The 20,833-nt window shown below is 47.9% G+C and overlaps 1 protein-coding gene across 6 annotated transcripts in view; it reads right to left on the bottom strand.

Moving 5' to 3' along the window:
- The window catches only part of EBF1 (EBF transcription factor 1), a 288,454-nt gene extending 274,151 nt beyond the window's left edge, over nucleotides 1-14,303 (bottom strand). For 3 of the 6 annotated variants that reach the window (XM_068161413.1, XM_068161422.1, XM_068161431.1), the window contains exons 1-5: nucleotides 13,295-14,303; nucleotides 11,744-11,900; nucleotides 11,340-11,403; nucleotides 11,014-11,069; nucleotides 1,625-1,698 (exon numbers count right to left, since the gene is read on the bottom strand). In XM_068161413.1, the coding sequence (XP_068017514.1) occupies nucleotides 1,625-1,698; nucleotides 11,014-11,069; nucleotides 11,340-11,403; nucleotides 11,744-11,900; nucleotides 13,295-13,428 (485 nt within the window). In that variant the 5' untranslated portion in view covers nucleotides 13,429-14,303. The remainder of the gene's footprint in view (nucleotides 1-1,624; nucleotides 1,699-11,013; nucleotides 11,070-11,339; nucleotides 11,404-11,743; nucleotides 11,901-13,294) is intronic. The other 3 variants (XM_068161387.1, XM_068161395.1, XM_068161403.1) reach the window with 1 other exon arrangement.
- Between the last annotated feature and the right edge of the window lie 6,530 nt (nucleotides 14,304-20,833).

The raw sequence follows: 20,833 nt of genomic DNA, 5'->3' as shown, positions 1-20,833 counted from the left end.
GTACACACTTCAGCCTTATCAGGTCAGGGGCCTCATGTAATATTTCCATGAATTGTTCTTAGCTAGGTATCTAGTGTGAAAGTGGTGCTAATTAGGCCAATGAATTTTAGGGCAATTATGAGTTGTCAGCAGGACTGGGTTTCCATTTGGAAAGGGAGAACTGGCCAGGAGTCCTCAGCAAAGCAATGCTGCAGCTCCCAACAGCAGCAGAACTTTAAGCGCCTCTGGAGGTACCTGTCTGCTCTGATCAATCTTTGGTTTCCTGGAAGATGTCAAACCTACTGAATGAAGCACCCTTGAAAACCAGTGCATGAAAGCTAAAATTCCCCAGATCCTTCAAGGAAGAATTTGGGGTGCAGCATGGGGTTCTTTCCAGGCTGACAAAGCACAGAGAGCAACTCCTTCACTGCTGAAGAAAAGCATTGCCTACTCAAACAGGGTTTTATCAGAGTGGAGCTGCCATGGAGGACAAAACATGCAGATTACCAAGAAGGGGTGGGGGGGGGTGGGGGGGGAACCTTTTCAAAAAAATTGAAATAAAAATCAACTGACAGAGAAGTTTCCATCTTTTTGTCTAAGACTCTCCCCCATCAGGAAACCCTCATGCAAGTTTATTCCCTTAGAAGTGGGTACCAGCTTTTACCCTCAAGTTACTCCTTTTTAGTTAATGTGTTTTGTAAAAGCTACAACACATGCAATGGCATTTTTACAGTTTTAAAACAACTGATTGTAACAATGAGCTTATGCAAGAATGCCTCATCTTCCACCAGGCAATTATTTTCTGCCATCGAACAACATGTAACAAATGATTTTTTTCAGACATGCAAAAAAACACCCACTAACTTTAATGAGACTGCAAGGTCAAGCTCTCCTAGATGTTGGAGGGGTCTGCAAGAAGATGCTGCCTTCTCTGCAGTAAAAAAGGAAGTAGCAGAGGCTTCACCTAGTTCAACCAGCCAGAAATGAGAAGGAAACAGCGGCAGAAGTATGACGGTTGGGTGAGAAGATACTTGACTGTCCTGGATTTGAGTGACCAGCCCCAAGCAGGCGTGTTCAGGGAAAGAGAACACAGGGCAGAGCCAAATTTATGCAGAGGAGGTTAAAGAAAATCAACGAGACAACATCTTTTGGGTGGAGAGCTATCACCTGATCTGCTCTGGCCAAGGAGGGACCTTGCGTGAGCAGCAGCCAGGACAAAACCAACCTTCAGACCTCAAATCTTAATGCAAAAAAAAAAAAACAAAACCCAAACTGAAAATAAAAGAAAAAAGAAAATTACTATTTTGCAATTTTACCAAGGAGGTTTTGTTGGGAATTTGGGACAGAGACATTTATTGCTAGAAGACTAATTGACTGTCAGTTTTGGTGAGGAGACCTTTTGTGGGATAGGCTGTCTAAATGAAAACCAGCAGCGTTCTGTTAAGAATCTTTATAAATAATTGAAAACTAGTGTGACGACTGAGACCTTGCTGCTAATTACACACACTGAACTGTGTTATTTTGGGATTGTTTAATGCAAGAAAGATAAATTTAAGGCCGAAAATAGCTGCAGGTTCAACCTAGATTTTGAGAGACACGTTCATCTTCTCATGGCTAATTAGCTGGAAGCCAGGGTAGTTCTTACCTGCACATTATTTCATGAGTGAGCAGAACTCGGCACATTTCTGGGTTCTTGTCTTGGCCTTCATATACTATTGCCTAGAAACAAAACACATTTTTAGCTGTGCATCGAGTTGAGTTTGGAGAGAATAAAAAAGCGTGACGGTAACCAAAAGGCGCGGCTGGAGTTGCAAGCCAAGTCGCCAGCTAAAGAGACCATGCCTTCACCCAAACCTGCTCCTAGACTTGAGCTTGGAAAACAACACAAGCTGAGTACAGCTAAATTCCCTGCTCTCCGTTGCACACCTCTCGAGCGGTGTGTAGGATGGGCTTTTTTAGTAGTCAAGACAACCACAATTTTCTTTTCAATTCAGAATAAAATATAAACCTAAAAGCATTAGAAGAAAAAGAAGAAGAAGAAGAAAAAAATAAAAGAAAGAAAAAAAACTAAAAAACACACCACAGCAAGGCTTGGCACACTTTGGGTCCTATTCATTAAAAAAAAAAAAAAAAAGAAAGACAGAAAAGAGAGAGCTCATGTATTTTTAATTACAAAAGCTGCACAGCCCAGGCATTTTCCTGGTAGCTCCTGAGAAAGCGTCTGGGCCTGATTCTCCCCTTAAACCTCGTGATCCACTGCTTTCCAAAAAGCAACTCTGGAGTTACAGGGATATAAATAAGTGAGAAGCAGGCCCTACCAGAGCAGAGGATACCAAAACAAAGAGAGGATCAACCAGCTTGAGAAATTTGACTCTGAGACAGCACGGGGAGAATCCTCTAAGTTAAAAGTGTGGAGAGACAGTGTATTCGCAATTTAAGAAGAGTCTGCGCCTGCAGCGCTCCCAGCAGCAGAACCAGCACACGGGTGAGGGATCGGCGTTACACACTAACTAGGTTAGCGCTCACAGCCCGCTCTGTACAAGGTTTCCATCTGATCAGGACAGACTTATGTTTTCTAACCACCCCTGGTCCCAAGCACCAGCCCCTCCAGCAGCAAAACAAGAGCGAAAAGCAGTTGGTTTTGCAACAGCATCTTTTGATAGCACTGAGATTTCTAAATCTTTTAGGGTGCCACTCCAGAGCTGGGATCAATAGTTAGAGACCCAGCTGTGGAGGGACCACCATCCCTGCATCTGATCATCAGCTCTACCCTTGACCTTGTAGTGACCTTTTCAGTCTCTAGAATACAGACTTCAAAATTAAAAACTGGAGGGAAAATAAACTCAGCAGATAAAATGACATATGATACGGGCATCCCTGAAGTTCATGACAAAATAGCTATTGAAAATAAGAAACAAAAGTATGCTAAATGGATGAAATGCATTTTATGGAATGAAAAGTGTGGAAAAATACTGGGAGGAAAAAAATATAAGTTATCTTAACATATAAAGTGAGATCATGTTAGCTGCTTTGCCCATCCTTACAAATATAACCCACCCAGGCTAAAAGGTGTTGTACCTGCAAAGAGGGCACAGATCCCTGAACCCACACATCTGAAGAAGCATGAGCTGGTTTTTTTACACCATTTTCATGCAATGCAATATTCATATATGCATTGTAAAATTATTTCATTATTCCATAAATAATACCAGGAATGGGGCTGTGTTATCTCTGCTAGTTTGTTGGGGATTTTTTTTCATTTTGGTTTTGCCATGTGCATTCCCCTAAAACCTGAGAGACAATGGCGGGGTTTTTTTTCACTGAGATAAAACAGAGGCCACTGGCATCACTGCAACTAACAGATACAGAGTTTCACCTGACTTCTGCCTCCTCATTTCCACCACTAACACACCGGTGAATTTGGCACTCGTATAAAGGGGACACAAAAGTTGTCACAGGGCACATGCAAATTCCTCACAGCAGACACCAGCAAACTCCGCTGATCCCAGCTGGGACTCCATATCTCTGCTTGGTTGCTGGTCCCCACTTTGAGGTACCTCCACATTCATTGCAAAGAGAGCTACAGATGGTTTGCAAGAAGCCTTGGAACATGGTGATACAGTGATCTATGTGTTACATCAGGAGGTTGGAACGTGTTTAGAAGACCTTCATTTCTATGCATTGAAGGGGAGGATAGGGAGTAACTTCCTCCAGCCTCAACCAGGGAATCAAAGTAACCGGCTGACACCTGATGGGGTGGACAGTGGACATCATAAAGAATGCCACCTGGCAGTGACATAGGCTAGGCAAAAAAGAAGCTCATGGCACATTTAGTACTTAATAATTAAAGAATAATCTGCCTCTGAGGGTGCAGAGCATGGGGGTAATGGGCAGATAAATCCCCCAGGCCTTTCATGAAACAAACACTTTCAGTCCCCATTCACCTCCAGACTATCACAACACAACAAGGGGGAAATAGTGTTGGAGAGAAGACTGCTGGGCTTGGCACATTCATCTCAGACCTTAAATCTTAAAATCAGTTTACCCAGTATGGACTATCTTGTTGACAGTGAAGCCAAGGAAGCGCTAGAAGTGACAAGCCAGAACACAAAATTTGCTTTCTTTTTCCCCCCTCCCCACTCTCCCTCTTCTCTTCCCACTGCTATGCTTACTTAACCTCCAGGTACCCGCTTAAATAACTCAACTAAATAGCAATAATGAACGGGCAGAGTCAACACTGTGGTACATAATCACCTTGTCTGTTGTGTTTATCATCAGTGATCCCTCTTTTGCGTGCATGACATTCTTCTGCCTTCCTCTATGTTAAGGGTTTGCTTTTCACTTTATTTGCATTCAATTACCGCTGTGTACCCATGCACATTCTGTTTTTTCCCCTTTAAGTGCAGGTACTCCTGCGCTCCCTATCCCTGTAGGAATTCCTCGAAAATTCCAGGAAGTAGGAGGAACTGCCAAGTTCATTTCTGAGCAACTCATCCTCAACTCCTATTCCTACGTCCCAATTTACTTGTGTGAACGGGTGTGTAAAGTACCAACTGCTTACTTCCATGAATGGCTGCCCGAGAGCATTACAGATACTCCAGCGCCTTGCAAGCCGCGCTGCTCTAAAGCACTAATTCAACAATTAGCTTCAAAAAGGAAACAGGAACTGCTAAAGTTTCAGATCGTTATAGCTGCCAGAAATGTTTTTTACAGGAAGGGTCTCCAGTGTAACTGTTGTGAAGACCTGGCAAGGTAAGATTTGAAAAGTTACTCTTTTAACAAATACATCTTAATGCTCTTTTTTAGTTATTACAAGTTCAGGCTTTATAAGAGGGTGATTCTGGCAGGATTCCTTTCTGCACGAACATCATCGTGATTTTGTCAAACAGGGATTGCGTTAATGAGCGATAAAGTGAAAGTTACAGTGTATAAACTTAGACCACAGCAGAGCTAAAAATAAGCCTGCAAACACACATCAGGGTTGCACAACAAAACACCAGCAAAGGAAATGCAAAATCATAGACTTTGGGTGGGTTTTTTTTTTTTCCCTCTTTTTATTTACTTTGTGCAGTTTTAGCTCGCTCTTATTTCCTAAGCATTTCCAAATCACTTTTTCTTCTCCTGAACAACTTAAATATTTCCCCACAAAATTCATGTTCCATTTTGTAAGCTATTACTCACCCAAGTAACCTCTCTACAAGAAGTCTCAGTGAGTAACAATCGCTCATGCACAAACGGATTTCAGAATCAGACCCCGAAAAATTAGTGTCAAAATATAAGACCTCCTCACTTCCATTTAAATAAAGCTGCACTAAAAGTTAAATCAAATGCAATTCATTGCTTGCCAGCAGGTAAAAGTTGCCAAATTGACCACATCACAGTCATTTCTGGATGACAAGTGTGCCCAACAATTCACTTAAACTTTTCAGTTTAAAAAATAATAATAATAATTTTAAAGGACAATTAAAAGGGAGGAGCATAATATAAAAGTCAAGGCTAAAGTTCTCATTTAATCTACTTTTCCCCCAATAAAGGCAGCAGGATAAATCAGTAAAAGAGTTGATGAACTGGGTTGAAAAATATAGAGTCAGATTTGTCCTTAACTATTCCCGAATAAATCCAGATTTTTGCTGGTACAACTGAGGGCAGAATCATCTCATGGTGTCAGTTTGCCAGTCAAGCAACCCTGCTTTCTGAACTGGACGAAAAACAATCTTGAAGGAATGAGATCATGGCCATTATATGATTCAGTTATGTCATGGCCTTGATTTTGAAAGGGTAAGAGAAGGAGAGAAATCATCGACGTGCAGCTAAATCCACTCGCTTTCAAATTTCTCGTCTGTTCCAGAAAACAAACTATCTCCTTCATTAAAATAAAGGAGAAAGAAAAACTCATCAAAACGAGGGTCCTTTTGAAAACAGTACTAAAATGATTTGGAGTGACGTGTACAGCCATACACACCGAGAGAACATAAAATCCCAGCCCCACCGAATTCAATAGGAGCTTTGCAATTGACTTCAGATGGGCCAGAATTTCACCCAGAGAGGATTAAGCTTGCATTCACTATGTATCTCCCCAGAAAATACAGTGAATTACATTTATTTGGCTCTGAACACTTAACCCTTAATTACTCAAGTTTGCATCCCTTCCCCAAGCAAAATTTTGACTCATCCCGGTCAGGTTTATCCCGGACAGGCAGCACAGTGCTGGGTCCCAGAGCAAGGACAGTTAGTTCTTGCTACGTCTCTTGATGCACAATTCAGAAGCATCTAATTATTTTATCCAGTCTCCCTCTGCCTTTGATACACAGCCTGCTTATCGACGTATTCACACAAATTAAATAAATTTATCTCTCCTAATATGTTCATTTTTAATGGTTTTCAAACATTCACATGGAAACAGCTCTAGCGTAAATATCCCAGAACAAATGGCTGTATATTATACAGGAGGGAGCAGTTGGGCTGCCAGACTGGGAATGCACCAGGCCATCTGGCTCAGGCAGTCTCTCCAAAATCCTCAGCTTTGTTTTCACCCTCAGACTCCAAACAACACATTTTCCACTGTGATGAGTTTACATTTTCCCAAACACAGGTCCTGATCATGCATGCAAATTCCAAACTTCTCCGTTCCTCTCTGTACAAGAAAATTAAAATCACCTGCACTCCTGACAGCTCACCAAAGGCACAAGAAAGCTGCTAAAATCTGGCGCAATGTAAACTTTCCCTGTCACAGGGGTTAGGGTTTGTTTTATGTTTGTGTGAAATTTCTCCGAGGCTGCTGAGGCTCCTCTGAACTTATTGATAACATTTTTTTTCTCCCCCCATGTGTGTAGCTGCCAGAGAAGGGCCCTGCTAGGCACAGAATAGAGAGCTGATCAAATATCTGCAGACATCAGAGAATGATAGAGAAGTCAACAGAAAAGGGGAAAAAAAAAAAAAGAAGAAGAAGAAGAAAAACAAAACACCACATTTGCATCCAGAGTTAAAGTACAGGGGGGAAAAAAAAGGCAAAATGTAAACAGAGCCTAAGTCTGAAGGAAAGATTTTTGACTCATGGGGACTCTCAGCAATAGACAATAGCTATCATGCAAAACTTATGATTTCAAAGATGCTTGAGCCATATTAGCATCCGTTATATCTTATGGAGGAGAATGGCTGAAGCAAAAATGGGTGGGGAACAAGTATTTCAGATTTATTTCCTCCATCTTTCCTAATAGTGAAATACCTCAGCTTTATGAAAATACAGCTGAAGAGAAGGCATCTCTTCTCTGTAAATACATTCAAGTGCTTACGCTTGCCTAAAAACTCCCTTTTTATTAGGGCAGACATATTTCACGTTTTGCAGGCAATTTCAAAATACATCATTGTTAAAGGCAGACCCACGGCGCTAGGAGCTGCTGCTTTACGGAAAGAAACAGCTATAAAGTTTGGGATCCTACAGGGTTTTGAACGCATTAGGAATGTGATCCTGACATAAAACGAGGTGCCAAGATAACATAAAAGAAAATGTAATTAAGGCAGCATTGACAGCGAAGTCGCTGCGCTAACCGAAGAGAACTTCCCTGCAACATTAACGGTTTGTGCACAGTATTTACCATCGCTAAATGACGAGGCCACGTTTTGGAAATGGAGCAAGACCCCTCAAAGACACGTCCTTCCCATCTTGCCCAACACTTCTCCATGGCCACCACCAAAGGCCAAGCATGTTATCCTGAATGTAACTTGAAACGATGGACTCTGAGACTAATCCTGCCTGGGTTTCCCATTTGGAAGTCCCACAGCCCACCAAAGAATGTGCATGCAGCCATGCAGCAAAAGCTCATGACTTAGGGCAGCTCATGCATAGTTCCTACCTACACCTCAGATCTGCCCTGGGATGTAGTTTGCACCAAAAGTCTTTGTTACTTCCGCAATGCCACTTTCCAGCACTGCTCCTCATACTGCATCACAGCTGATGGAGAGCATACACACATACACCAGGACACACAGATCCCCACGTTCCCCCTCTGACAGGGCTTTGGTCATGAGTTTTTCAGTTGGGCACAGCCAACTAAAAAAACCTCGACTTACACGGCCAACAAACAAATTCCTGACTTACTCAGACCAAGAACTCTACAGGAACAGGCACAGCTACTATTTATTGCTTGCACAGTGAAGCCCTGCCTGTCTACCTGCTAGTATAATGCATGCTGTTAATGGGACATTTATGTTAAATCTATGAGTAGCAACCCTTTGTACAGAAATCCAGGACTGATTTGCAGAAGGGATTTTATTTTAATCTTGCCTAACTTAATATTATCTGCAGCAGTACAAAACCTTGCCATTTATAACTGTGAGACAAAGAGAATACATTTAAATCTGATGTGTCCACAGCATCGAAAAACATATATTATTTAATATACAAGAAGAGCCACAGATACTTTCCTGTATGATCTGAGGAATGTAACTCATTCAAGCTTTGCTTCTGTGGGATTTTTAATTTGCCACCAGAAACCTCAGAGTAGCTGTAATTTCAGGCTGGGAATTCACAATTATTGAGTGTGTGAATGTGTGTGTGAGTACCGAGAAGGTACTTGCCAGCTGAAACATGTACGCTTCTGCAACAGTTTCATTTAAAAGTAATCATTTCATTATCCAATTTGTTCTGAGCGTCATGCATTAAAATACTACACCTTCAAGTAGACTGACAATATATATTTAACTTTCATTAAAAATTAAAGAATTTTCAGACAGTCTTTGCAATATTTAATTACAGTTTGATGATTTGAAAGTTACTTGAGAATCTTCTCTATAATTCACTGTCGTAAAACATAAATGATCTGTTCAGGGTTTGGGTGAGCTTCTGTCATCTGTTGTACTTTGCTCCCTAATAAGCACTCAGTCACCAAAGCAATGGCAACTCTGAAATAATTTCACTTTAAAAATGAAAGAATTTTTAAAAGGGGAAGAGGGAGAATTTAGCTCCTGCCCCCCACCCCCAAAAAAATAAATTACTACAGAGCAGCACATGCCACAGTTTTGACACGAGAATGCCCCGTTTTTCATAAGCAGTTACACTCATGCCTAAAGAAATGATACTCGTGAAATTAATATGTAAGCAAACACGGTTGCGTCTAAAATAGCCTTTGCTCCCCGTTTTCTAACCTAAGTTCAGAGAACTTTTGTTCTCAGATCCTTGCTTCTCAACTCCGTTGCACGTTCCCCAAAACCTGCGATTTGCTCTAACTTTGTTTTTGTAAGACTTCCTGAAAGCAGGCAGGTTTTTGGTTTTTTTTCTTCTTCATTGTGAACGTGCTTTAAAGCTACATGGTAGGTTTTACAAATAAACTGTATCTTGGGGGATTTTTTTTTTTCCCCCCCTTTCTCTCAAAAGACCCTCTGATGACTTGATAATAATGAGAGACCAAGAGGTCAAACAGTGCCTTAGGATGAACTCTTCATATGCAAGATGCCTTTGTTAAGAAAATTATTTTGAATCCGCTGCCCTACATGAGTTCAGGGCTCTGTTTTCAACAGGATTATGAACAGAGGCTTGTGCATTTCCGTAATGATAGGAAAGCTATTTAAAGATAATATTTATTGATAGTCTCTCTCATACAGTCTACAGTGCAATACATAAGCTCCAAAAGAACTAAAAAGAGTTCATATATCAGGAAGATTTTTGTTATTTTTAACACTAACTAACCAATTAGTGCCTGAAAACCAAGGAATGACAGTAAATGCTTCCAAGAGCTGTTAGGAAGAAGGGTCTGTTGTTGCTGTTTTAATTCCTACAGGGAATGGGCTCTGTTTGGAAGTGTCTAGTTTAACAGATTTCAGATGCACGGTGGATTCTCTAGTAAAATTCATCCAAGTTCCTTTTTCCCTTTTCCTTTTTTTTTTTCCTCTTTCTGTTGAAAGACAGTCTTCAATAGCAGGAAAAGATGTTTGGGGACCATCAAAGAGAGTTTTCTAAAACAAACTCAGCCCTCAGAGCTTTATGTTTTGCTGTAGAAAAGAAACCCAAACACAAGCCAAGAGATTTCTCCCTACTGAAAACATACAGGGACTGACTTTTCCTATGGGTACAAAAAAGAGCTTAGTGTTTTTCCTAAATAAAATGTAAGAATTTTCTTTAACAAGCAAAACAGATTAGGAGGGGGGAAAACATATCTCAAGGATTAAAAGGCTTAAAATCAATCCCAAATATTTCCAAAAAATGTATTACAGGAGAAAAATATTGGACAGAAGCTGAAGAAAAAGCTAAAGTAACAATTAACAAAACAGAAAGAAAGAAAATACCAAAATAGATTTGTTCAGACAGTTCCTCTGTAAAGATACTATTTTCATTCAGGCAAGTATTTTTTACAGGTAGACACTCCTGTTATTACTCTGTTTGGGAAGCACAAGCAAGCTTAAAATGAGGGTCAGTTCAGTGACAAGCTCTGCTGCCCTACACCTTCTCTGCAGCCCGAGCTCGCCGTTCCCCGCGCCACGTTTCGGGGGCTGTTCCGACACGCAATGTCCCACAATTCGATCGCTCCCCCTGTAACCCCCCGACCCAGCGGCAGCGCTAATCAAGAACGGACAAACACAGCCCCGCGCCTCAGCCGCGGCTCCTGCTGCCGGCGCTCGGTGGGCTGGGGAGGGGGGTGGAGGGGCGCGGAGGTTAATTCTTATTAATTAAATGGCAAAACCAGCCCCAGGCGAGGCTAGAACGGCTGGAGGTGTCGCCTGTACTTTTCGGAGCTCCCAAGCCCGCTGGTGTGTAGGGTCCGGCAGGGACCCTTCGCACCGCCCCAAGGCTGAGGTCAGTCCCCGCGGCTCAGCCCTGCAGCCCCCGGCTCTGCGCGGGTTCGGAGCGGGGAGCGCGGCCATGCCCCGCGGGAGGCGGCAGCCCCTTTCCCGCCGGCATGGAGCCGCTCCGCGCCTCGGCGGGGGCGGGTTTCGTCTCCTCTGGCCGCCCCGACGCGCTCCCCGGGGCCGCCCCGACGGTTGCCTTTACCAAATCACACCCCGCCTCGTCCTCCTCCGCGGGCGTCCCGCAACACTTACCTGCTTGGTCATGGAGTCGATGAGTCGAACGTAGAAATCCTGCTCCGTCCTGATCCCTGAAACAAGGCAGAGGGATGAGGAGCGGGCCCCACCGGCGATAGCGACCTGGGGTTTGCCGGAGGACTCGGGACTCCCCGGCATTTTCCCCCGGGATCACCCGTGTCCCAGCATTGCTGGCCTCAGCCGGGCTGTGCCCAGGCACCAAGCGCAGGGATGCGCAGAGCGGAGTGTAGCCGGGGCAGCGGCTCCACGGCCTCTAGTGGGCTTTCCAGCCGAGTAGGCAGCGGGGGGTAGGGAAGCTGACCCCGGGGGCTCCCGGCCCTTACCATTGCTGTAGAGTAGCTGCAGGCGGTAGTGGATTCCGTTGTTGGTCTTTTCACTGTTGGCTTCCTGAAGTCAAAGGGGACACGGGAGGCCAGAGGTAAAGGAACAGAAAAAACAAAATAAATATATACATATATATTTATATCATATGAATTTTCTCCATCACTCGCACGCCAGGTACCGCCAGGGTTGAACAGTGCAGCTCTCAGCCCCCTTCTCTACCCCAGAACAACAAGGGATCATGGAAGATCCCCCATCCCAGGTCTCCTCCGGGACAGGGAAATGGAAAGGCGCCTGGGAGGCGGCGGTGAGTCCCGGGACAAGCCAGTCGTGCGGCCCCGTGCGAATGGAGCGGGGTGGGCCCGGGAGAGGCGTCCGAGACCCCGCGGGCTGCCGGGCTACTCACCTTCTCCTTCTCCACGAAGCCCACGAAGGCAGTACGCTCGATCTCCACGGGCTGCCCCTGCCGGTCATACAGAGCCAGGACGAAGTGGAAAAAGTTGGACTTCCTCAGGTTGGAAGGAGGCTGCTTCTCGAAGTGAGCCCGGGCCAGACCCACTCCGCTGGGACCAAAAAGAAGCGGGTTAGCAGCAGCCCCAACGTTGCGGCCTCGCAGCCCCCGCAACCCCCACCTTCCCCAAGCCGACTCCTGGGCCAGTTTCTTCTCCCGCCGGGACTCAGCTGAGCTCCCCTGGGGCTGAACATCCCCCTCCTCCCCCGAGCCGTCCCGGGGCTGGTGGCTCCAGCACGGCCACGCCGAAACCCCAAGTACACCAGATCAGACACCATCCTGCCCTGAGGGGAGCCCGAAACGCCAAGCAGCCCCCATGGCACCCACCAACCCTCCCCGGGGACTGTGTCCGCTCGCAGCTGGCCTTGCATAGCGGAGGAGCCGCGCTCAGAGCCGCCGGAGCGTTGCCCCGCGGAGTAGCATCAGTCCTGCCACTTCTCAAACTCGGCTCGAAGCTGTCACCCAAGCAGCGCCCATGTGCTTTATCTTTCAGTTTCAGTCCTGCGAGCCTTTCCCCCCCTCGGCGGGGTAGTGGGTAAACAGCGCGACGGCAGCCGAGAAGACAACTTGAAATATTTCAGGGTTGTCCCTGCAGAAACTTTCCTTTCCTTAGAGGGCTCCAAAGGGAGGGGTGCGGGGCGAGGTGGGAGACACCGGGAGATGTCAACATTAAACTTCGCTGATGCTGGCTTCGGGGCTCAGACTACGAATCCGGCATCAGAGTTTGTTTGGGTTTGGGAGTTGGTTTTTTTTGTTTTTGTTTTGTTTTTTCGAGGGGAAGAAGATGGGAAGAAGAAGAAATAGGAGAGAAAGCGAGGCTGGGCGCAGCTTCACCAAAACCACCACCTATCTGAAGTGATTTCTTTTTAAAAATCCAAGATAAGTGGAAGAGGTTTTACAATGGGGCTTCGAATTTAATTTCTCCTCGAGAAAGCTTTGCAAAGTCCCTGGTTATCGGAGGAGAAGAAAGGAGGCTGCTGATTCTGACGAGGATAAGGAAGCGCAGTAGAGAAATATATTTTGGATACATCCGTGCAGAACTCACTGCTTATCAAAGAAGGAAAGTGTCATTTGGAGATCTTAAGACTAAATCAGCAGCAAACATAGTTTTGAGAACTCCCTCCTCCGCGTGAAGACAAGGAGCTAAAGAGATTAAAACTCACCTATTGCTACCCAGAGAAACTCGCCGCTCGCATTATTATTATTGTTATTATTATTATTATTATTACTATTACTATTATTATTATTATATAAAATGTCATTCCAACGGAGCAAGAAGAATAAATATTTAAGTGGCTACATCTACACGAAAGTCACTACTCTTAGCAGAGCTCCAGAGCTAGCTTTTTGTTGGCGCAGGGGGGAAAGGCGCTGCCCACCCGCGGGGAGCAGCGTTGGAGGCGGCATGTGCCCCGGGGCGCGGAGCGAAGCGCGGAACCTGCCTACCTCTGAGCGGCCGTGCTGGCGTCCAGGACGCCAGCTCCCTGCATCCACGTCCGCACTGCGTTCATCCCCGCGCCGAGGGGCTCTTCCTTCATGCTGCTCCCACTCCGCTGGATGCTTTCCTGAATCCCAAACATGAATCAGAAACAACAAGCGCAAATCTTCCTTCTTTACTCAAAAAAAAAAAAAAAAAAAAAAAGAAAAAAGAAAAAAAGTGATAAAATCGCCAAGCAGACTGTTATATATTGGGCTTTTTTCTCCCTTTTTCTCTCTCTTTTTTTTTTTTTTTTAGGTCTCTCTGCAGCTGATATCTGGAATCAAAGCAAGTCAGAGAAAGCAAACACAGGCACGCAGATTAAAAAAAAAAAAAAAAAAAAAAAAAAAAGCACAACAATTAAAAATCCAAAAGCAATCAGAGCCCGGGTTTGTTGCTGTTGTTCGCTGCGTGTGCAGTTTGTTTGGGTGCTTGCAGGGGCTGGCGGGGTGCTGGGGGTGGTTGCAGCGCTTGCAAGCCGGAGGAGTACTTGAAGTCCCTTTTGTACGAAGACACCCCTCGGATGGCAGCAGGCAAAAAAAAAAATCTCGGATGGCAGTTTAAGAAACAATAGGACGAACGGGAGCTGCGGCAGGCTCTGCTACATCAAGTGTCATTTTCCAGTGACAAGAGAGGCAAGTTCCCCCCCCCTTTTTCCCCCTCTCTCTTTTCTTTCTTTCTTTACTCCCTCTTTCTTCTCTCCTCTCCCAGCCGAAGCGCTCTCTCCACTCTCCTCCCTCCTTCAGCCGCGCAGGAAACGAGTTGCCGGAGCCGGGCGCACGCCGGGAAGGCAGCGAGAGGGGCGCACCCGCGGCGGCGGCGGCGGCAGCGCGGACGCTCGGACGGCCGGAGGGAGACCCTGGGGCTCCCGGTGCCCGCGCCCCCTCCCTCTCCCGCAGCGCCGGGGCGGACTCGCCGTCTCTCCCTATGGGAGCCACTTTGACTGTCCCCGCCGCCGAACACGAGCCCCGCAGCCCCGGCGGGCGGGGGGCGGGGCCGCCCAGGTCACGCCCCCTCATTTGCATCGCGTCACCACTGGGCCCCTCCGCGGCCGCGCCGCCGCCAATGGCCGCCCGTGAGTAGCCGCCGCGGGGGCTAGGCCACGCCTCCCTCATTAATATAACCCCGCCCAGAAGCCCCTGAGGGCCTGGGGGAAAGTTGCCCCGAAGACCCCCCCCAGGGTGGGGGCATTAACACAAACGTGACTGGGCTTTTGTTCACCGACGAGGCGGCGCCGCTGCCCTTCCAGACCTCCAGGTACCCGCGGGGGTTAACAGAGGAGGATGGCATGGACACACACACACACCCCCCGCGGCGAAGAGGGACACCCCGCTCTCCGCACCGCTATCTCCCCCAGCCAGCGCCGGCCCTTGGCACACACAGTCCGCAGCACCTCCTCTCTCCCGCACTGCCCGTAGCCGGCGGGGATAAGCGGCATCGGTAATTACGAGGGGTGGCCGAGTCCTGCCCGTTCCCCTCGGGCCACCTCTGCCAGTCTCCCTGCCAATCCCAACTGCCCCAAGCCAGGGGTTGCCCCGCCGGCGGTGCCTGGGAAGGAGAGGTCGCCGCACGCAACCCTCGGTACAAATGCCGCTGAAAACACACGTGGGGCCGGACCTGCCCCGGGTCCCGCCAAGTTGCTCGCTGCAAATCCCCCGTTCCCCGCTGACCCCTACCCCTCGCCCCGGTTCCTGCGGCGTCCCTGGGCAGCTGGGCGCTGCTTTGCGGCAAAAGCACACAACTTCCGAACAGGACAGTTGACCGAGAAAGTCTAATTTTTTTTTTTTCCCTAGGAAGTCCGATTATCATTTTTTTTCTGGGGAAAATAACTAAACCAATTCCTGCTCGCGCTGTGGAAACGCGGGGGTGGCTGCGCGGAGGCGGAGCAGGCTCCCGGACCTGCTGCCCGTCCGTCTCCCTGCATCGACCCCCTCTACCGAGCCCCGTCCATCCCCCCGCACCACTGGCGTTACTGCCGATCCGCTTCCCTGGACCCCTGGCCTCCTCCGCGAGTCCTTGCTGCGGAAGGGAGGTGGCTGTGCCTCCTGCTTGGTTTATGCCTCCCCAAATACAGGCTTGCGCGGCATTCACACATAAAATAATGCCCCGCTAGCCAGGCTATTTGCCTTTTCCAGGGCGCTGTCAGACCACGGAGGCTGGGGAGGGGACCCCTGGACCTCGCTTTGAGAAGAGAAACCTCTGAAGAGCTTGGGTTATCTCTTAATTGCGCTCTATCACACACACCCTCCCTGCCCCTGCTTCTCCGAGGTGCGGAAGATGCTACCCTGAGAGCGGCGGAGGATGGCGAGGCGAGCGGCTGCTCCCCGCCCCTTCCAGTGGCTACATGGAGAGCAGCGGATCGCATCGGGCGCGGGCGAATGCACCCTGCAGAACACAGCTGAGGGCCTGGACCCGGCCCGCAGAGCAAGCTGCCCAAGCGCAACATGCTATAAGCACTGACACACAGCTCCACAGGCACCCTAAGGCAGTCTAAGCCTCTTCAAGCAACCTGTACACCACTCGATGTGAACACACAGCTAACTAAACCTGGGACAGAGAGCTCTGTCCCTAAAGCAGGCACACAATCCACTGACAGCACCTCACTGGCAATGAGAAACTGCACCCTGTCCTTGGCCATAGGCAAGACACACAAAACATCCCCATCCAAAGTGTGCAGTGTTCTCACACAAGAACTGATGCAGAGAGCAAGTTTTCAAATTCCCTGCAGATGATATTTGAATCTTCACATTTTCCTACTGTGTCATATCGCAGGGATATGTGGAAGAACACAGACATACATGAATATTTATGCCATAGGTATTGCATAGGAGCAGTTTGGCCCCTGCAGTGCTCTGTCTTATTGGTCTTCTTCAGGCTGCTGCTGTATCACTTGTATCATATCCTGTCTAAATGCCTCCATGGTGAGATACATTTTGCAATTAAAAGCTATTTGCACCTGCACTGATTGCTCCTTTCCCCAGGCAGGGATCTGCCCAGGGAGGAATAATGCATTTGAATCAATATACTGAGCAGTTGGCAGATTTTGCCCTTCAAATCTGTTCAGGGGATCAGGGGACTGTTTCCATGGCTTTTCCTGGATGCTGAAGGGAACAGCATCCCAGCAGCAGTCTGAGGGCACCTCCACAGGGCAGGGAGAGCCACCACGGTACAAGTGACAAGTTCTCCACTCCTTTCCTCCTTGTACACACCCACATGTGCCTCTATGCCCCACACAAGCAGGCTCCCAGAGGCTTCTGCTGAGGGCTTGGGGAGATGCCACACCTGGTAGCGTAGTCTCAAATGGGTAGCCTCAAAGCCACTGATTAATTGCTGCAAGGACAAAAGAGTTAACCACTGGCTTGACCCACACACAGGAGAAGTGTGGAAAAAAAAATAAGAAAGAAAAGATAAGGGGGGGAAGAAACTAACAACAACAACAACAAAAACAAAGCTGAAACGGGGGGGTGAGAAAGTTGGGATTTGGAGAGGGGGGGAAATAAAAATAAAAAGAAAGCACTGGCAGCAGGTGAGGAGACTTCTGTGCTCCATCCACCCTGCAGAAGCCAACTCTGGTGAACCAAGGCTTTTATTTTAAGGAATTCCCAGCCCCTTTAGCACTCACTTTCTCCACACCGCCTGGGTCTGGTCTCTGGACCATCCCCACTGCACTCCACTGACTACAGCAGAGCTGCTCCTGCATGCAGGCTGCTGTCACACCGGCTATGAGGCCAGAACATATTGCTGCGGAAAGCAGAGTTTGTCCTTTCCCCAGTGTGGCAAATAGAGCTGGAGAACACTCTGCAGCCTGCCACGGGGGAGTCCTCAGTGGGCTGGCCAGGACTCGGTGCTTAACTGTTCTGCTGCAGAAGGAAACTTGAGCACATCGCAGATAGGCTTTGCTGCAAGCCCAAGTTAAATACTCTCAATATACAATGCAGAATAACTACACACAGATTTGCAGGCTGAGATTTGCTCCTAAGAGAGTAAATGCTTTGCTCCCAATGTGAATGAAAGCCACAGGGCTGGGCTGAGCTGTGGATTTTATCCCCAAAGTTTATCCCCTGCAGCTTTCCAGCACAGGTAAGAGCAGTTTGCATGCAGGAGCAAGACACGGACACAGCACCCCCGATCATGACAACACTGGGACTCAAATGCTGGTGGAAGGGAAAGGAGGAAGAAAGGTTTGTCCCTGGCTTGCTCATCCTGCATAGAAAAGAAAAAGGGCTCCTGGGGAACAACTGCCTTAGATGTCTTTGAACAAGGGGTTTATGGAATTAGGCCTCACTCTGGAGGACAACCATAACCTCTACGAGGATGGAGACAGAAGTCCTGCAGAACAGGAGTCTCCTTCATGAGCAAAAGCCTCTCCCTGCCCTGAGGCAGTTTCCAAGTGGACCCAAGGCCCCTCTTGCCTCTGACCTGGAGTTTATCCAGAACAACTCCCTCCTCCTGCCTCCCGTCCCCTCTCCCTCTTGTCACAGAGGGGAACAGTTAGGTCCTGCTTCTCTCTGCCCAGACCCCAGGGGAGGGAAGTGGTGGTTGAAAATGGGAATTTCTGAGAGAAAAGCCTTCTATCCCCTCCCCCATGACCTTTGCAGCTGGATGAGGCACCCCCAAAGGGACCACGCTCCTTCCTGTCCTTCTGAGAAGAAGGCAGACGAACAACAGATCCGTGCCGACGGGGGGAAAGGGAAAAGCAGCTTGCTCTCTCAAGGTGGAACTGAAAGCAGAGCACTTGGGGGCTGAGCACGTACCTGCACTTTCTGCTGGTAGAGCAAATGCAAGGGGTTTCAGGGTTTGGGAACAGTTTGCTTGTATCCTTCCCAGCCAAGTCACTTTTCATGACTATTTTCCTTACGGCCATCAAGATTCCATTTTGATTCAAAGCCTTTCCATCCACAGATAAAACCTGTGTTGACTCTGGCAGGTAACGATACTGTTCAGCTATACAGGGTGTTCCATTCCTCTGATGTAGCTTGTTCCTGGGGAAAAGAGAAGAAGTCTCAGAAGACTGTGGATTGGGACATGATGCTCTGCCTGCCCTGCTCAAGAGGGAGTTTGGATGCAACAGAGCAAAATGATGACAGAATCCCACTTCTGCCCCTGCTCTCATGAAGGAGCAGTAGCAAGACAATGTAGATGGACAGGTTTCACTCAGAAGCTTTCCTTCTCATGACTCCTCCTGCCCCTTGGGGACGGGGGCTGAGGATCCGCGAGTTGGACACTGGGGCTCTCCCCCAGGGCAGGGGAAAGCTGCCGGCCCTGGGGCAGGCGTAACTCCTGGAAGCAACTGAGCATTGAGGGAATCCTTTGCCCATCTGGCCTTCATGGGGCACGGGAGAAGCGGGGTCCCGGTGCGAGACCCCGGGGCAAGGGACCTGTCGGGCAGCAGCGAGAGATCGGCAGGCAGATTCACTCCCAGGAAGTAGTTAGAAGGAGAACAGAACGGAACAGGGGAATAAGCCTCCCCCCTTTACCACCTAGAGAAGGAGCCCCGCTGGCAACTGCCTGGTGCTGGGGGACGAAGAGAGATAGGGAACTACGTCGGAGTGAACCCTGCACGACGTGGAAGAGGGGAGGTTAACCTCCTTGTCTCTCATGGACCAGAGAGATGGGTGGGTGGGGGGTCAGGCGAGCCGCCCCGGTACTCCCTCCTTCCCGAGCCCCGGCTCCGCTGCTGCCGCGGGGGAGGGGGCGGTGCCGGGGCCGCCTCGCCGTGTGGCTATGGCGCCACCTGGTGGTCATGCCGTGGTGTCGCTCTCGCCGGCAGAGCGGCTGCACTGGGCTCGGGTAAAGGTCAGGGGGGCCATCCCCGCCAGCCCCCACTGGCAGCCCGGCACACATTCGTCACCTGCGTCCTGTGGGGTTCGCGAACATCGAGTCCCCACAGCGACGGCAAATCGAGCCTGAGCAGGGGTGGTGCAGAGGTGTGCGGGCAGTGTAGGCCATGGTTGCTCTGGTCCTCCCCAAAGCCTGGGGCTTCTCGCACCGTGCTGTCGCTCGCGGGCAGGGAGCAGAGGCGTGTCCAACTGTCAGCGCTGGAGCTGTCCTGGGCTAAACACGGCTCCAGCTGCGGCTGGACCATGACCCCGTATGGCTTGTTAGTGACAGAAGCCCATTAGCTCTCTTCCAAGAATCTCCCAATCCTTAACACATCTCAGGACCCTCGTAGCCGCCCTACTCATACTAAAAGGACAATGAGGAGATAACATCCTCTGTGTTCACCAATATGAGCAAATGAGATCTCTGTCTTTAGTACACTAGTGGAAACTGCACTGTGCCTTGGATGGAGAGCTGCAGGTTTCCATTCACTCAGCACTCACAGAAGCCTGCAATATGTTTAAGGCTGGCTTCTATATATTTGTTTATCCTGGCAGCCCCTGGCCAGATTATGGTTATTTTATTATACAAAATCCTGATACGACTTTTACATTGTCAGATCAGCAGAACATGTAAACATATAATCAACTGCTATTGGCTTCATGGAGATGTAAGTGCATGTCTCCCATGTTGGAGGGAAAGCAGAAGCCCAGAGGCATGCACTCCTTCCATGGGAGAGAGGATGAGTTCAAGCATATTACATGGAATGGATTTAAACACCTACTAAAACTGGCACATGCTTTGCTGAATCAAGACTGAATATTATAATAAGTATTTAAGTGACTCAGGAATCTGTAGCTCCTTTTTAGCATTTACATAAACTATGAGGAAAACTGTGAGGACTTTGCAGCTTGGGATCTTGACTTCAAAGGTGCACAAGCACATACCCCAAAATCTGAGGCTCTTCCTTCAAATAAAGAAGTAATAAGAGAGATACATAACTTGCTGGGTTGGCAAGTATTATGTTCTCTGTGCCTAGGACCTGATTGCTCAGAATTTGGCTGTTCTTTTTGTGCTGAGCATTTTGAAACCTATTTTCTCTGGCATTCATGTTAACATCAGAAGGTCTTATGATTTCAGCAGAAGCAGAACTAAGTTCATCATCTGGGCTCAGACATTTAGCCTGGAGCTGGAGACATACCTTTGACCAGTGAGATTCTGCCAGAACACAGCACAGCAGTGCTTTGGTTGCAATGAAATTTAAGATACAAAAGGATATTCAACTTTCATATGTACTTTCCAGTGCTTTGGATGACTCAGAAGTTGTGTGATCCAGAAGAGGGGATTTCTTTGTTTTATCTTTGTCCAGAATCTGTGTGACTTGAGGCAGACCGAATATATATCCACACCTGGACTTCTCATGTCCCTTCTCAGGATCTTTTCTCCAAAATATTCAACCTGTGTAAAAAAGCAATAAAAGTTCTGGTAAAGACACAACCAGACAGTACCCATTACATGGGAGGGAAGCACTACAGTCATTAGGAACTCTCGATTATCCTGTTTTGAAGGCTGCATTTTAACATAGCTAAAAAGCGTCCCTAAATGCTCTCCAGAATAGAAAACTTTTGAGAGTTGTTGTTTGCTATTCAGCATTTGTGCAGGGACCAAGACACCTTAGTCCTTATTCA

The sequence above is a fragment of the Melanerpes formicivorus genome, unplaced genomic scaffold (assembly GCF_026170545.1).
Source record: "Melanerpes formicivorus ecotype bairdi unplaced genomic scaffold, bMelFor1.0.p_v2 SCAF_2, whole genome shotgun sequence".
NCBI classification, from domain to species: Eukaryota; Metazoa; Chordata; class Aves; order Piciformes; family Picidae; genus Melanerpes; species Melanerpes formicivorus.
The sequence above is the reverse complement of the archived record's forward strand: the minus strand, read 5'-3'. Positions and strand labels throughout refer to the sequence as shown.